The following is a 17,496-nucleotide window of genomic DNA, read 5'->3' as shown; positions in this document are numbered from 1 at the left end:
TTCTGTGGAAATGAGAGTTTTATGACACAGCTCTGGAAAAGAATGTTTTGGGGGTTTTTTTGTTATTTGCAATTAAAACCTCTAAGAAGTAATTTATCAGGCAGATTTCAAATGGAGTAATTTATTTATGTTTTAAGGACAGTGGCTAATAGTTCCAGAGACTAATAGGAATTAACGTCAGTATCAGGTAAATTAAATCCAGATACCTCAAAGGACACACTCCTTTAAACCAGCAACTGACTATCTAGTAAATCTGAAATGTTAAAGGTTGATGTGTTCAAAAGAGATGTTGGTATTGTTTCAAAATCTAGTAATTTTTAATTTTAACACAAAGACATTCCTGTTGGTGTAAGCATTTCCCTTCAAGGTTAGTAATCCAAATATGTGCCAGTGCAAGAGTGGAGTGTCGTTTTCATAGTTTCAAAGTGAGTGAAGTGAAAAAGCTGAAGATTGCATGAAACAAAAGTAAAAATAATAACTATTTGAAATAATAATGGTCATCAGTAATTGGTCATCGGCATTGAAGCTGTCTCTCCAGTCAAGCAGCCCCCACCATTATTTGTTGTTATTGATTTATTGTTAAAAGTGCTTAGAGTAAATCTCTAATCTTTTAAATAACTTCCTGCTAAATCATAGCTTTGCTGCACCTGCAGGTTGTTCATTTGGGTTTTTTTAAGCTTGAATCATTGAAGACAGGAAAGATTAGTTAAATGTGTATATTACAGAACTTAACGTAGCAGTTGAAACTGTTGAGAAATTTCTGTATAGCTATTTTCAGCCCAGAAATCTGAATAAAGGAGTCTGTGTGCACTGGGATAGTACAACTTTTTGGTTTAATACTTTACAGATTTTTGGAACAAAATGCACCAGAACTGAAAAGCGGCATTTTTTGCTGACCTTGTTGGATGGCTAATGCTGTTTCTGGGAAATAAGTGAAACAAGCAGTTCTTTGTTGGCAGAAGCAGAGAGAGAAAAGGAGAGGAGCCTAGTCTTTTTTTCTTCACAATGTCGTGACTAAGTCAAAACTGTAGTATGGCTGGGTTAGTTCTTTTTTTTTTTTTTTTTTTCTTTAACCTCTATAGACATTTGTTTTTCATCAGACTGTGTTGCGTGACACCTGACGCTGGCCAGTTCATATGAATTAGGCTCTGGGCTGCCTATAAACAGAGTAGAGAAGAAGATCCACAGTTGCATCCAGACACTTCTGACACTAAAATAATAAAAGTTGGTACAATCGGTTCAACGCGTATGTCAGAAACAGTTTACGCTTGCATGTTTTGGCTTTTGCAACTAGCAGAGTCTTTTGCCCACAAAATAATCCTTGCTTAGTATATATCCAGCAAAGTCATCAACAGAAAGGTTTCCTACAATGTCAGAAAACCTAATTCACTAGAGTATCATTATTAATTTAAAAGCAAACAAAAGCAATGAAAGAATTTTTTTCATTTTTCATCTGACTGGAAAAAGAAAATTGCATAGGTCTAACTCGAGATGTGAACTAAATACTTGTAATTCCATGGACTGCAATGAAACTGTGGCCACATACTCCAGGTTTGGAACTTAGCTCCACATTTTTACTCGCTTTCATTTGAGCTGGAAAATTGTGTAATGGCTGTTTATTGAAGAGACTTACTTCATTTTGCAAAATAAATGTTTTTCCCCAGGAGAACTGAATTCAAGGCCACCCTGAGGCTGTCTGCTCAAATGGTGAATGCTTTTCACCTGCTGTGTTATGTCCAATCTCCTTTACCATAGAGTGGGAGATTTGAGCTTTTTATATTTTTCCTTTGTTTGCAGAACCTTAGAAACATTACACTAGGAGTGCCAAACCCTGCCTAGTGAATTTAAACTTACTGAAGACCAGTTTATTTTCCTTAGTTACCTTTTGACCTCCCCAAAACAGTCCAGAGGTCCTAAGGCTCCCCAGACCACAGGCTGAAAAGAGTTGTTAAAGTGTCACTGATTTATTAGATGAGTGTCATTGTACTGAAATCAGTATTCATACTGGGTAGTCCAGTTGGAGCATGGACTGCAGGTTTTTCTTTTTTAACCCAAACTCCATTATGTTCCTCATAGCATTCAAATACAAGTTCAGAACTCAAATATAAATAATAGTAGGCATTAAGAGAAAAAAGAGGGAAATCATTTTAAGTGATCATAAGTGTTGGCACGATTATATGGGAGACAAATCTGACCACAGATTTTAATGGTGTTGATTCTGTAAAGAAAATGTCTAGAAAGATGCAGGTAATTACCTGTAAAAGCATACTTCATTATCAATTGATGTATAAACTAGAGGTTGATAACAGCAAGCATCTGATATTCTATTCAGACTTACTTTTGGAATTGTCCTGTCTAGGGCGGTGTTTTAATTTGTCCAGATCTGTAAACTTCAGTATCATTTTTGCAAGCATAGATTAGGTAAAAATATGTCATGATTTTCAACAAAAAACAGGTCACAAAAAAGGTTTCCAGCAAATCTGAACCTTGGTTTTAATTTATTTTGTGGAAAGTTCAGTCATATTAGTTGCGTCATTCCACGACTACGTACACTGGAAACTTCTGTATTGTTTGCCACAGTGATGTCTTCTGTCATGAATGCAGAGAAGCATACACAGGACCGAGATGAGCAGATCCTTTGCCTTTACAATGTGTAAAGATGTTTTCTGTAATAAGATAGGTATGGGATGAAGTTATTTTCCTCATGTAGCAAAACACAAATCACTCGTGAGTGTATTTTGGTTTATTCCCAGATGTACCTTGCCATAGTCTCCCTGTGCAGTCAGAAAGTTGGAGACATTAGGAAGCATCCAGCAGAAAAGCCAGCTCAGTGGAGCTACAGTATGTCCAGTTGCCGCCAGATGTGGTTTCCTTTTTTACCCAGACTTGAATTAAGGTAGAGCTTAAGGATTTTTTTAATATTGGTTTTGAATTACTAGTTTCCAGCATCCTGACTGAAAGGTACTGAAGAGTACATCAGATCAGTTGTACTGCATCTGAACAGGAAGTCCAGTATTTTACAGAAGCATTTGGTTTCCTATACAAGTGCTATGCACTCACCCGGCATTTGTACTGGGTTTGGCTGGGATGGAGTTCATTTCATAGCAGCCCCTATGGTGCCGTGTTTTGGATTTGTGACTAAAACACTGTTGGTAACACAGCAGTGTTTTGGCTATGCCTGAGCAGAGCTTGCAGAGCCTTGAGGCTTTCTGTTTTTTCCCACTGTTTCCCCTCCACACTGCAAGTAGGTTGGGGGTTCGCAAGAAATCGGGAGGTGACGCTGCCGAGACAGCTGATCTGAATTACCTAAGGGGATGTTCCATACCATATGATGCCATGCTCAGCAATAAAAGGTCAAGGAAAGGAGGAGGAAGGGGGGACGGTCATGGGTATGGCATTTGTCTTCCCAAGTAACCCTTAGGTGTGCTGAGTACCTGCTTTCCAGGAAGTGGCTAAACTTCTGCCTGCTGATGGGAACTCGTGAATAAATTATTTTGCTTTGCTTGTGTGCGCAGCTTTGCCTCACTTACTAAACTGTCTTTATCTCAGCCCACAAGTTTTTCTCGCCTTTGCTCTTCCAGTTCTCTCCCCCATCCTGCTGGCAGGGGAGGAATTGAGTGACTGCCTGCAGGGGACTTAGTTGCTGGCTGGCGGGGGGCCCATTCCGCCACAGCAGGACAACTGGAGTTTTCAAAAACTGTGGATGGACTTATTGCACATTTGCACTGTATTGAACCACCTATGCCCAGTAAGCCCCATTGTTGGATTTGCTTTGTGTACTCACACACACTGTACAGCACATGCAGATTTCTGCCAAACGTCTCAAAGCCTCATAGCCAGCAATCTTCCTAGTGGAATTGTTCAGTTCACCAGGAAGTCCCTTTGCCCCATCTGTCAGACTCCAACGGCAAATGCTTTTGGTTGTAGCTTGTGCAGCACCACTGCATTAGGTTTTCTGAAGCATCATTCAGTAGCCTTAACTGCTCTGCCAAACTCAGGATTTCTGGGCCAGTAGTTCATTTAGGAGGATTACGAGTGCTGCAGGTTTCACGTTAGTACTGCCGGTGCCTGTCTCTGTCTCTGGCTTTGTGTGTAACATCACCGCACTTCCTTCCTGTGCATCTTTTGTCTCAAGTATTCCAGCTGCCACGAGGTCTGCAGGGAACATGGAAAGATCATTTATCATTGGTAGATTTTCTTTATGTTCTTTGACCTGGACATTTCTTTAGGTCTTCTGATTTTCTTGGGTCAGAATTTCTCAGAGATAATAGCTGTTGATGTAGGAAGCTGCAGTTTCCAGTATAAGCCTGTCTGCATTCAGGTAGTATAGTCATCTTTCTGTATCTTGAGAGCATCATGCAGAGAATCCCAAATCTGAAATTGTATGGAGATTTTACGCATCAGGTCTGATATGATCCTCTCAAAGCTGGTGATAATACACTTCCACAGAATGAAGTGGGTGCCTCTGCACTGCAGTCTGGAGGTTCCAGGAGACTTAATTTGGGGATAAATGACATCTACATGCCTCTAGAGAAGTCATGCTGGATGACACACTGGCATCTCGGTGCTATACTCTGCAGAACTGCTGATTCTGGAAGCACATTGCAGGGATGGTTTAGATATGCCTGCATGCTTTCCACGAGGTCCAGAAGGATTTATTAGCGTGGGCTTTGCACCACCTACAGGTAATAAAGCTGCCTCTAGACCCAAACTGGCCCTGGATATAGCACAGGACTAATCCACTCCTGCTAGATGCAGCTAGTACTGATCTGCATCAGTAATTAAACTAATCCGCACTCTGAACAAACCATATAGGTAATACTTGGAAAATTCACTGTACTTCACTCCTGGCTTATCTGGAGGATATCAATGCTGGATGCTATTCTTAGCACCATAAACAGGAAGAACTTTTATCTTGGGTAAATCAGGAGCCCATACAGCGTTTTTGGGTTGCTTAATATCAGAAGTACTGGACGTGCTTGTGCGATGGCAAACTTCTTCACTGAAAATGACTGATACCAACAATCACTACATTTCCACAACGCTATGAGGTGCCCAAGGGTATCTCTGGCACCAAAAATTTTAAAGTGTTTCTGTTCCTCACAGTCTTTTGACTGTTGTGTACGATCTGGGAATTTTCACCACTATCTTCCTGTGCTTACCAGACTACGTTGTCAGTCAGCCTGTCTCTTAATTCACAGCTCCTTTTGCTGGAGCCGATATACTTGTTCAGCACTACTGGCTGTTACTGTTTTCTTCATTTTTCTGGATGTTTCAGTTAGATTTTCCCTGGTACTTAAGACATTTTGCTATCAGTTTATATTGTTTTCCTGAGAGCCACAGTCATGCTTTCTATGAATGTTCCCTGTCTTGAATCAGGGACTCTTCATGTATGTGAGATTACACATATGAAGGATTTATCTGCTGCCTATGGGTATTTGCTAGTGCACAAACTGTATGGAGTTTTTTAGTGCCCAAATCACCTAACGTGGGCCAAGAACCGTGCTGAGGAAAGTGGCAGCGGCTGCAGGGTGACTATTGACTGAGGGGAGAAGGAGCAAGGACTTCCTCTTCCATGCACAGCGTGTCTTTGGCCTCGAGATTTATCCCCTGGGTGTTTCAAACTGGAGGTGATACGCTGCTTTTCATATGGCCGAGGCTGCAGTAGCCCCCAGGAAGGTGATGGGCAGTGCTTTTCAAAAGTCTGCAGGACCACTTGGACAGGCTGCTTTGCAGAGGACACGTTCCACGTGCCATCACATGTGAACTGCTGGTATAGAAAAGCCCTAAAACTTAACACATTAACTGAAGGCTTGCTCCTAATAATTTCACTGCCTTTCAGTGGAACCAATGCAAAAGAGTACTTGGAAGTCTGCCATGATTTAATTACTCTTCAGCTAGTTCCCAGAGTCAGCTCTTTTATTACTGTACATGTAACATTTTGACCCTTAGGATATAGTTTTAGGGCAGCTGAATGCAGCAGTTTTTGTGGGAAGTTCTGCAGAATGCCCCAGGTTTTGGTTTCAATTTGTTTTCTATAACAGATATGAACAAAGAATTGTGTAATAGTGTAATGTTTTCTACTATTTTTATTTCCAGTTAATATTTGTTTTGAGCTAGGTTAAATTAACTTCATGTGCATTATATGTGTGCATGCAGACGCCCAAAAACTAGATTTGACTTCACAAAAGTAGACCACATATGTCCTAAATTTGCTTATGGGACATTATCGTGATAGCACTCAAGAATAATTCAAGTGGAACGATGCTGTTATGCAGTTGGTAGGCTCAAAACCTGGGCCTTAGCATCTGCGTATTTATAAACTGGTTCTGAATGATATTAAAAAAAGAAATTTGATTTTCTCATCATATCAATTGAATGCTCTATTTTAAGTTAGACTTTATTGTAAACATACTCTATCCAGATACCTTGACAAAACTATCTGTACTTGTTTGAAAGCACAGATCTGCTCAATACTTAATGTTTCTGAGCCTATCCAGCTTGGGCTGCTATGAAAGTAGGTATCTGGTATGCACACTGACTGGAGAGTTACTTGAATCCCATTTTTTCTTGAAGCAGTGTATGCTGGAAAAAAATGTGGTGTCAGCGGGTTCAAATGACCTTCAGTAAGTTTGTCTCTATGACCCAAATCAAGGGTTCTTTAAAAGCCATTCTGATTAGCGGTAGTTTTGAACGGATCTATTTTTCTGTGGACCTGTGTCCAGAGATTTAGACCTGCAAAGCTCTGAGGAGAAAGGCACTGACTGAGAGAGGAACAGAGCCAAATAATGCAGGTGGTGGAATTGGCTGAGGATGGCTCCTACCTACTCCTTTGCCTTCTGTGCATCTCCTGCACTGAAACTTGTCAAAATTTGCTGTAGCTTTATCAAACCCAGATGGTGTAAATAACTTTTTTTGGAAGTAGAATGGATTTTTGTTGTTTCTCAGAAATATGATCACATACTTGAGGCATACTTGACTTGTCAGAGATTCAGTGTGATGTAATTTCTGTGCTCCTAATGTCAAGGTGTGGGAATGCTTATTTTACTCATTGTATTGAACTTCCTGTAGTTCTTTGATGGTATGTAACAATGGATAGTATTGCTTGAAAGAAAAGTAATTTACTCCAAGATACAGAATTCATTGGACCAAAATATTCTGTCTGTCCCCATGAGAAGAAATGACTTGGAGGGTTATCGGGGACCAGAGCTCAGGGAGAAGCATTCCTCAGCATTTTCATATTGTCTTGTTCTTTGCCTTCTTGCATGTGTAATTTCAGCTGTGATACAGATCAGCTGTGGGTACAGATCAGCTGATGAAGAAGGAGGGAGTATTTTATATAGCAAAGGCAACAAATAGCCATGACAGATAGTACTACAACCTCACGCCCTAGCCCTGAGCGTGTCCCAGACACACCGTACAGGCTATTAATCTTTACTTAACTTTGCCTGGTTCTATCATTTGCATGTGCTGCTTAAATGAAAGCAATTTTCTGATGGATATCTTACTATATTGTGAAAATCCTTCAGCCAGCCTGGATTCTTAGCATGGCTGTTCTATTCACTCGACCACTGACATGCCAAAAATTTAAGCACATGCTTATGCATATGAGAAGAGTTGAATTCCTGCCCACGTGCTTATGGTCCTGGCAATTTAACACCAGCTTTACACAGATATAATTTATATAATTGTACTTAAAATATTTCTTACTTATTTTAATGTGAATAAGACTAGATTCACTGCATCTTAAAACGTGGTTCCATATATTGTTTTCCCATTAGGAAAGTGGTTTGATTTCTGCACCCAGCTCTCATTCCTACCTTTCCCCTCTCAGCACTACAGCTTGCTAACCTTTCTCAGTTTTTACTACTGAAAAGTTACTGATCAGTGCTGACTTTGGTCCGTCTTTCCTGCAACCAGCTTATTTTTCCCACCTGGACTCCTACATTGGTTGCACATAAGCATTTTCATGGCTACCCAGTTACTCTTGCTGGGAACTGATCTAGCCAGAAAATACCTTCCTTCTATCCCCAGGCAATTTTTAGTTTGCTGTGTGGCCATAAAAATGCTTTTGCCAGCTCAGTAAGGGGGTAGCATGTGGACAGGAACAAGCAGCTGGGTGTGGAAGAGGTGATAAAAGGCAACACTCTGGTTCATGTAGAAGCGTGATGTCATTTGTGTGGATACAGCTGTTTGTGGAACACACATAAACTGAATCCGTGAAAAGGTTATGTTACTGCAGCGCTGCTTTTAACTTGGATTATTTCTTGAGTTGGATTTGCCACTGAAGCTAAAATATCATGCAGCTGCACTCTCAAATGGTTCCATAGTCTTTACGTGCTGGACCTGTGTGATACTGGATCACCAGAAGGAAAAATCTGATTCAGATCTGATGTGAGCACATGTAAATATTTCTGTCAAACAAAGCAGGGCAAAGCTTACGCTGGCGTAATGCCTGTGTACCTGCCTTACTCCAGCTGCAGAAAGACAAGACAGTACCTGATTTGGCAGAAAGCTAGCGAGCATAAAATCAACTTTTCAAAAAAAATTTTAACTTGGAGCTGGCAGAGTGAGTTAGATTCAGCATTTCGCATTGTATGGGTGTCATACATTTGATTGAGGCTGTAAAATCATCAACCCATTTCTTTCAACGCAGACTTCTAACAGTGCTTGCTGTACTGTATTCTTCAAGGCCAGACACGTACACAGCATAAATATGTTCAGGTCTGAGAAGCATAGACCTGAGTTGAGATTTCAGTTCTCATATGGTAAGAGCAATGAGTGAAAGATAAAAAGGAAGATACAAATCTTAGTCCCTTGGACAGAAAAATACTTATCTCTTCTGGAGAGTATTTTAGTATCTGGGATGTTCTTGTTAAAAGATAAGAGCTTTTTTAATTAAGCTATTGCCCCATTAGTGAAAGGTTCCTTGCAAAAATGCCAATTAATTTTTAAAGCAGTACACGGCTACCACTTGTAATCCAGACTGGCTTTAGGTACTGGATGTGTTTTTTACTGGAAATGTGAAGGTGGGGAAAGAAAAGAAGGAACTGTTCACTCCGTGATTGACAAAAGGCATTAGGTTGCATTGCTGGGAACTTACACATTTTACTCAAAAATAAAAAGGACGTACAAGCAGAGGCTATGCAGTTTCCCCTCTATGTCTCATCTTCCTCCTGCTTTTTCCAAGCCTGTTAGTAAGAGGGAGACGTTTCCAGAGAGAAGGTTCTGTTTCCATGGCCAAGTGATACCTGCTGTCGAAGGTGCCAAATGATTACTTTAGCTTTGTGGCATGATTACCAGAGTGACTGTGGAGCTACACAAAGACTTGCAATTTCTTTCATAACAGTTCTCTCAATAAAAATGGCCATCCAACGGAGAATTCTGCTGTGATTTATAGTTTCTGAATTTGACCAGGAAAGATTATGTTGGTTTAAGTAACATGAACAGTCTAAGCAACATTAACTGTCTGAGCAGCAGCCTTCTGTCTGCAAGTGAAAGGGTTTAGCTGGTTTATGTGGGTATAAATCAGGTTTGCTTACAAAAGGTCCTGTTTCTCACCTGCCATCTATGGAATTATTCCCCAGACAAACCTTTTGAATATCCTCCCAAAGGTGGGGAACTAATGGTTCATTTCCAAACCTGGATACCCCAACAGATAAAGTTTCAGATGTTAATCAAATGTGCAAAAGACTATTTTGGTTTTCTTGGTAAGACATTAACTCTACAATATGGTGCTTGCATATACAGAAATCACAAGAGAGTTACAAATCCCTCTGTTGTGTTAAATTGGGTCTAAAATCAGACACCTTAATCTCTTATTTATTAGACCTTTTTCGCTTGCAAATGAAACCATGAATTCTAAATTCAGCCTTACCTGACTGATGTAACTCCAGAGAGGAGTTATGCCAGGCCTGAACTTGGCATCTTTTTTGGATTAATTTTATACAGGCTTGCATTTAAGAACTCATTAAACTCGATTCTTGCCTGATGTAACTCTTTAAAGCAGCAGTGAATTTGGGCAGTTCTTTCAGTACAAGACTGATAAAGATTTTTGCTGAGCCTGATAATGAAAATGGTATGATTCTATTTATAACTTGCAATTACACTGTTTTGCTATTGACAGTAATTCTCATACTGTGAATACAGATAGCTAACTTCACACTGACTGCACCCTGAAACACGGAATGGCTGAGGCCATGTGCAAAAAAGGGCAGTGTTTGTTCAAGAGAGACAAAGACATCTATCAAGAAAAGTTAGCAGTGATTCTCACTACTTTGCTTTTTTATTTATGACTGTGGTACAGATTCCATTTAATTACCTTTTCCTTGCACTTCACCTGCTTTGAAAAAGTAAGTGAAAGTGCATTAACGGTATTATGGAAAGGTGTAGCTTCTGGTAGCTTCTGGTGTCTTTTTATTGCGCTGCTTTTGTAACTTCTGACAGTCCAGCTTGTCGCTGGATCTCATTAGATGCACTTTTGTCCCTCAGTTACAGTTCTCAAGCTGCTTTTCATTACTGTAGTGTGTGAGTGCCTGTGAGGTAAGGAGTGCTTAAAACACTTCTGCAAGATATAAGAATAATATTAACCCTCATTTATAGATAAGTACACAGAGATTGTGACTCGTCCATGATAATACAGGAAGGCTACAGCCTGCCAGGCTCCTCCTCCTACAAGGTTTGCTTCTTACCTGGAACTGGAACATCTCTCATCTGCGTGTCATTGGAAAAAGTGTGTATCTCCTTCATAGTGGCGGAAAACACACAGAGTGCTCATTATTTATGCTGGTAATCATTCTTACAATAATTAATTTAGATCTGTCAATAAAGAAAATGTTAAGATTGAAAACATTTTTACTAGCTTACTGCATATTATAGGCACACATTTGTAGAGGAATTTTCAGTTAAAAAAACTTGCATGTCATTTATTACATATCATTAGGTAAATAGTTGAACATACGAGGATGAATATAAATACTTGCTGTATTATAAGTATACATGTTTTATACACATATGAAAGACTAAAAATAATTTATTAAGCAATTATTAGTACCAGATCTTGCCAGATGGAGTAGTTATCTCAGTCATTTGAAATACAGTAATTGTAATAACTCTAGCAACATGTGTCCTAGGTCCTCTGTTATCTTAAAGTACAATTCTACTTAACCAGCCATGATTTATTTTCTTGCCCACAGTCATGAATCACCAGCACCAAGTAACACCCAGCACAGCCATGTCGCAGCAGAGTCGTCCTCCCCAGACCCCGCAGCCAGGGCTGTTGAACCTGCCCAGTGCACTGACCACACAGCAACAGCAGCAGCAGAAGTTAAGGCTCCAGAGAATCCAGATGGAGAGGGAGCGAATTAGGATGCGTCAGGAGGAGTTACTGCGACAGGTAATGCCAAGGATGCTCTCTTATTTTGTTCAAGAGCCTTTAGTTCAATGCATCCAAATTTTTACCAGGTACCATTAGTAGCTCTGTTACTTTATGTCAAGATTAACCATTGTTTTAGGTAAGGGTAACTGAAAAGCTAATATAAATAGAACATCTCATTTTTTTTTCTCTTAAACTAGCATTGAACAGAACACAAAATGGCCATCTGTCAGGAGTTACAGACCTGGTGTCTTTCTTACCAGCTATAATAGTAGTGTAAGGACCAAATTCTGTTCTGCGTCTGTTTATAAATATAGAGCAAATATCACTCATTAATTCTCAGTTTACCTTGGTTTGTATAGTAGACCATGTTCATGCTTCACTGAAGATAAAGGCAGAACATATGGAGTTGTTCTTGACTCTGATCCTAACTCTGTAACTCCTACCCTTTGCCTTTGAATTAAAGTAAAATCACATTCATATCTTATATTAATACCTCTGATTTGAAGACTTTCCAGAGATGGTTCTTTGTGGATGTTTTATTGTTCTGTTTCTTAAGTTTCAGCTCTATATAATGACTCATATTATACAAAATAGATATGTAACTTCCTTTACACTGCCTTAAGGAAAGAAAAAGTTTTAACAATTGTGTTTCTTTTGTTACGGACAACTCCACTGATGATGTTGTGTTTTGTATGGCATATTAACCAGCTTCCTTAGAGAAAATAAGTAACCTATTTCTCTCAGGAACGGTGTGAACAAAGTATATTTTATCAAGAAGACCACCACCATTATTGGTGGCCTTGTAAATGCTGCAGTAACAGTTCTAAGTACCTTTAAAAATGGTAACTTTCACAAAATCACAGAATCACAGAATGGTTGAGGTTGGAAGGGTCCTGTGGAGGTCATCTGGTCCAACCCCCTGCTCAAGCAGGGTCGCCCAGAGCCGGTTGCCCAGGACCATGCCCTGATGGCTTCTGAATACCCCCAAGGATGGAGACCACCACCTCCCTGGGCAGCCTGTGCCAGCGCTCGGTCGCCCTCACAGTGGCAAAGTGTTTCCCGATGTTGAGAGGGAACCTCCTGTGTGTCAGTTTGTGCCCATCGCCCCTGGTCCTGTCACGGGGCACCACTGGAAAGAGCCTGGCTCCGTCCTCTTTGCACCCTCCCTGCAGGCGTTTGTGCACATTGATGGGATCCCCCTGAGCCTGCTCTTCCCCGGGCTGAACAGTCCCAGCTCTCTCAGCCTTTCCTCGTAGGAAAAGCAGTGGGCCCATATTTTCCCTAGCCTTCCTGTTGTCACCTAGGTACTTAGAGAAGCCCTTCTTGGTGTTTTTGTCTCCTCTGGCCAGATTCAATTCCAGCTGGGCTTTAGCTTTCCTAACCTCATCCATGCATGCTCGGACAATGTCTCTGTATTCCTCCCAGGTTACCCATCCTTACTTCCATCCTCTGTGGAAATCATAATTTTGTGGAATTATTATTTCATGCCTTCAGTCCTTTTGCCTTTGGGATTGTACCATAATTCGTGGTTATTTTAGGGTAACATTTGTTTATACTGTGTTTAGAAATACAGTATAACATTTCTTTGCAGCAGGTAGGAGCATGTTTGTTACTGGGCTAATGACGCCAATTGGCTGAACTTTTCTGATGATTTATTAGAGAACCATATGTTGCTGTAATGTTTTGAAATGTTAGTGACTGTGTAAAATGCAAAAAGAAGCCCAAGAAAAATCCTCACACTTAGATGCCGTCTGAGGAGGAGTAGCTTGACTAGCCACAAGTAAGTGAGGAGTGATGCGCTTTTTCTTCCAAGACTGGAGGAGAATGACTGAGAGAAAACACATTAGTGATGAAAACCGACTGGAGCATCCCAGTGACCTCTAGAAGACTTTGTGGGTAGCAAAAAGACACATACAGCTTTAAAACCTTTAGGTCTGAAATAGAAATCTGGATGATCGGAGCAGATTTACCAGAAGGGAGATGTGCTCACAAAGGATTTGTCATCTTTTAGAGGCAGCAGTCATGAAAACCTCAAATTAACGGCCAGCTTTTTGGTTTTCTCTCTGCAGCCTTTGAATGTTGGTTTTGCTAAATATTGGTGTTTGGGTTTTTTTTAAACGTACTATCTCAGTAAAATTAATGGAAGAAAAGGTCTTTAATGTTTGTAATGATTGATAATTTGAGGTGCTCTTTTTCCATGCTTTTATTTCAGAACAAATAATCTTTAATTGCATTTTACCAAAACATCACTTTTCAAAAAGTAATAATAGTCATTATTACAATTGCTCGCCAAATTAAAGGTTATTAGAATTGTATTGAAAGTGCTTTTTTTTCTTCGTATACAGAAGATGCAGTTTGATGTGGGTCTTTATACTAATACAGACTTCTAACAACAAGAACATGATTGTACTTTTCTTCCCATGTACAAACTTCAGTCAAATTTCTCTCCAGTTACACCACTGGGACCTTAGTAACTTCATCTTGTACAGACGGAAAGACCAAATGTAGGATGAATGTACATACCATCATGTAGCAGGCTTTTGTAAGAGAGAAACTGATAACAAAATGAAAATGGATGTCTGACAAGAGAATTGCAAAAACATTAGCGAGAATATTTGTAAAAGCACTTTACAACAATATATTTGCTTCATTTACATTTTTTACTCGCTGCATTTGAAAAAAAAAGGCATGAAAATTACGTGCTTTTAGAGCTCCTGCAGCAACACTTGGCTGTCTTTGCATGTGATTATTCCCATTGTCTTTGGTGAATATCTGTACATCCTCGAAGGTAAGCAAGTGCTCAGTGCTCTTGCTGAACAGGGGTGAAAGGCAGATACGATTCCACTGAAGTTCCTGAATTTTTTTACCTGCTCATGTCAGGGCTGAATTTGACTTTCATGGTTCAGACCTGAGTCTGGAAACCGTACAGACACCAACATCTTGTGCCCATGTTCAATTTCCATTACCCTTAATTATGATACATTGTGTGTGCATACCTGCGTGTGCAGAACTATGTTCAAGGTGGTGGTCTCTGACCTGGGCAGTGATCTCAGGTCTTTTGCATACCTTCTCCTTCACTACCAAGAGCTCAGAACGTCATAGAGATGGGTGTGGGAAGAGAGTGGGGGTATCTGGTATGAGCTTAGTCATAATTGTCATCGTGCTAATAACGTGTTTAGCTATTTTTACTCTCTTTGGCTCTGTTCTTGCTTCAGGACAAGAGCAGATTAAGCTTCAAAACAGTTGTGCCATTAACACAAGGGCTGGTTTCCCTGCTCTGCTGACTGTGTTTTCCTTTGAAACTAATACATGTACAACACTCTGCAGCTGTGCTGTACTTAATCAAGCCTCCAACTTATTATGCCCAGTACCACCCTGCACCTATGGTGTTTGCTGGAGCTCCACATTATATAAAGCAGGACAGTATCACGTTGCATTACTAAAGTTTTCAGAACTGGTGTAGCTCTTAGGGAACTACATATTTCCCACCCAAGGAAAGCAAGATGCAAAATCCATCCTTCCTAACAGAACTTTGTGAACTTCCTGCCGGTAACCTGAGCGCTCCTGAACCCTGGCAGCTGAGAAGAATGCGACAAATCCCTCTGGAGTCGTCAGTGTTCACGTACAGTTACTCCTGCCCTGACCCTTCATCGCTGCTTTTGCTTTTCTAATGTAACCTATCTAAGGGAAAAACGCTGAGTAAGTGTGCACACTGCTGCTAGCAACTGCGAGGAGGTGCAGAGAGTTTGAGCAAGAGGGGAGGAATTCTTTTGGCGGGTCACAAACCTCCTTTCAGCCTGGCAGCAGCTGCTGGCTCCCCACAGCCATTCCTGGCTGCAGCTGCTCGGGTGGAGCAGCACACCCAGCCGGGAGGAGTACGCAGTTCTGGAAGGTCTCTGCTTAGGGAATGTGTTTCCTCCTTTGTCCTCCTCTCTAGAACTGCAGACTGAGTACGTGCAAGAAGGGCAGCATTTCAGAAAACCAGTATGAGAGCTTCTGTTTAAACGTTTCCTTACTCAGTTTTGTCATTCTGGAAAGAGTTTTCTTATTTACTGATTTGCTTTTGTCAGCTTTCTAAAGGGAAAGGGAGAATCTGCGTGCTGCTCAAGAGCTTCTTGGAAATGGAAGTAGTTAGAGGTGATGTCAGTAAGAAATCTCTGACAGGGTCCTACGAGGAAGGTGTCCCAGCACTTCTTTGTGCACACAAGTGCCATCTTGCACCTTGTTTGGAAGGGCAAGGATAGTCCCAAAACGGCAACACTGCTCAGAAGTTCCTTTCTGATCCCCCGATCCTGTTCCCTAAATGTGTGCACAGAAAGCTACAGGGGCTCAAAAGGGGCTGTAGAAGGAGCGGTGTATGGGGATGCAGAGGAAGATTTATCACTGATTTGTCCTCGCAGAGTAGAACCTTACTGGCCTGCTACAGCCTGAACAGAAAAATTCCCTTCTGGGCTCTTCCCACTGCACAGACTGGCCGATAGTCTGATTTATTGATGGCATGGGCAATACCTGGATGTCTCACCTTCTGCCCTAAGTATGAGGACTGGCAGAAAAGGAATTGCAGTGATGGGCAATGTAAACTCATTGTAAAAAATGCCCTCACTCGTCTCCCCCGACTGGAAATGACTGTTTGGCAAGTAAGCGTGGAGCTCAGTTCAGTTCTGCCAAGGAGGGTTCCAGGAGATGTGACAATGAATTATAGATTTGTCTCGCATACAGCTAAAAAGGGGTTTACGTCAGAATTGTGTTCAGAGGCAGTGAATAATTCAACTCACTGCAATGCTCTGAAGCTTTTAAAGATTTTTGCACATAACCACTGATGCAGCTTTTTGACGTGCCTTTGTGATGTCAGAGTACTGTGGGGTTTTTTTAATTTCTTTTGTTTTGTTATTTATTTTGAAAATCCCCTTTGGGTTTTTAAAATAGCATATGCTGTAGTGCCAAGCGGATCATTATGGGCATTTGGCCCTTTTTGAACTAAATGCTAAGGATTGTCTCTGCTGGCAAACAGGAGGCACTCCTGCATCTGAGAGCTGATTAGAATAGCTACGGCTGTTCTTGCAGCCTGCAACTCTAACATTGCCATTCACAGGGCTGCCAGAGGTCTCTGGTATTTTTTGATGGACTTTTTAACCTAGGGTAGGAGATTCCTGAATATTCTTTTGAAGAACCTGGTAGTAGTCATGCTTAGAATGGAGAACAGGGCATAACAGGCTATCATACAGCTTTTGTGATTGTGTAATTGATCCATTACTATTGACCATTGCTGTAATAATATCAAAGCAGCAAAGAAGCGAAGTCTAACATCTGTAGCAGTACTAACATTGTAATGTGACTTCTGAACAGATCACCGGCATCAGGCAGCAGCAGGGGAGGAGCACACTTTAATGTATGGCAGAGCCAGTACTCTGCTTCCCGAGCCCAACTCTGACTCCAGTAAGCAGGAGTCTGTTGTTCTGTATTATAAAGTGCACATTGAGCTAATATTACAAGCAACATGCAATATGTTGAAATAAAAACACGGGAGGTGCCACGCCATTCCCCAAGTGAGAGCAGATCAAGTAACTTTATAATAAATGTAGTGTTTCTTGCAATAAAGAAGAGATGGGAAGTTAGATTTTGTAGATTAGTCTTTCTTTAGGGTGCTGGAGGCTTTTCAGCTCACAAATTGTCTTGCTGTGCAAGGCCTGTCTAATCATGTAGTAGATTCAACATTCCTGGGATGGATTGTTGGCCCTGCTGCAGTTAGCAGTTCGGAGGGCCAATTACTGTATCTGGGGACACGATTAGTAAACCCGGGTATGAATCTCTCCTTGTTGGACCAAGCAGTCGTTGGCACCATGTGCTCCAAAGAGATAATTGTCTGAATTCCCTGATTGCACAGGTCAGCTGCAGGACAGAAAACAGCCAGCCAGAATTCAGGTCTGCAAATACATGTGAAATTCACAGCACTTTGTGCAGGAGCAGTAAGTCCAGTGCCCTGGAAAGAACGGACATTTTGCAGTGCTTTCCTATTTGTGGAAGGCAGTTCAGTGAAAAACCTTCAAGTTCAACAGAAATCCCTCTCAAACGGCTGACTGACTGTTCATCTTACTGGCCATAGGATAAACAGCCTGATG

At 41.0% G+C, this 17,496-nt stretch overlaps 1 protein-coding gene across 1 annotated transcript in view; it reads left to right on the top strand.

Moving 5' to 3' along the window:
- WWTR1 (WW domain containing transcription regulator 1) overlaps window positions 1-17,496 on the top strand; it is an 84,992-nt gene that overhangs the window by 59,364 nt on the left and 8,132 nt on the right. Inside the window, exon 3 of the mRNA XM_075506671.1 lies at window positions 11,196-11,395. Coding sequence (XP_075362786.1) covers window positions 11,196-11,395 — 200 coding nt within the window. The remainder of the gene's footprint in view (window positions 1-11,195; window positions 11,396-17,496) is intronic.

This window comes from Mycteria americana, chromosome 7, assembly GCF_035582795.1.
Source record: "Mycteria americana isolate JAX WOST 10 ecotype Jacksonville Zoo and Gardens chromosome 7, USCA_MyAme_1.0, whole genome shotgun sequence".
In the NCBI taxonomy this organism is placed as follows: Eukaryota; Metazoa; Chordata; class Aves; order Ciconiiformes; family Ciconiidae; genus Mycteria; species Mycteria americana.
Note: the sequence above shows the minus strand (reverse complement) of the source record. Positions and strands in the feature narration are given on the sequence as shown.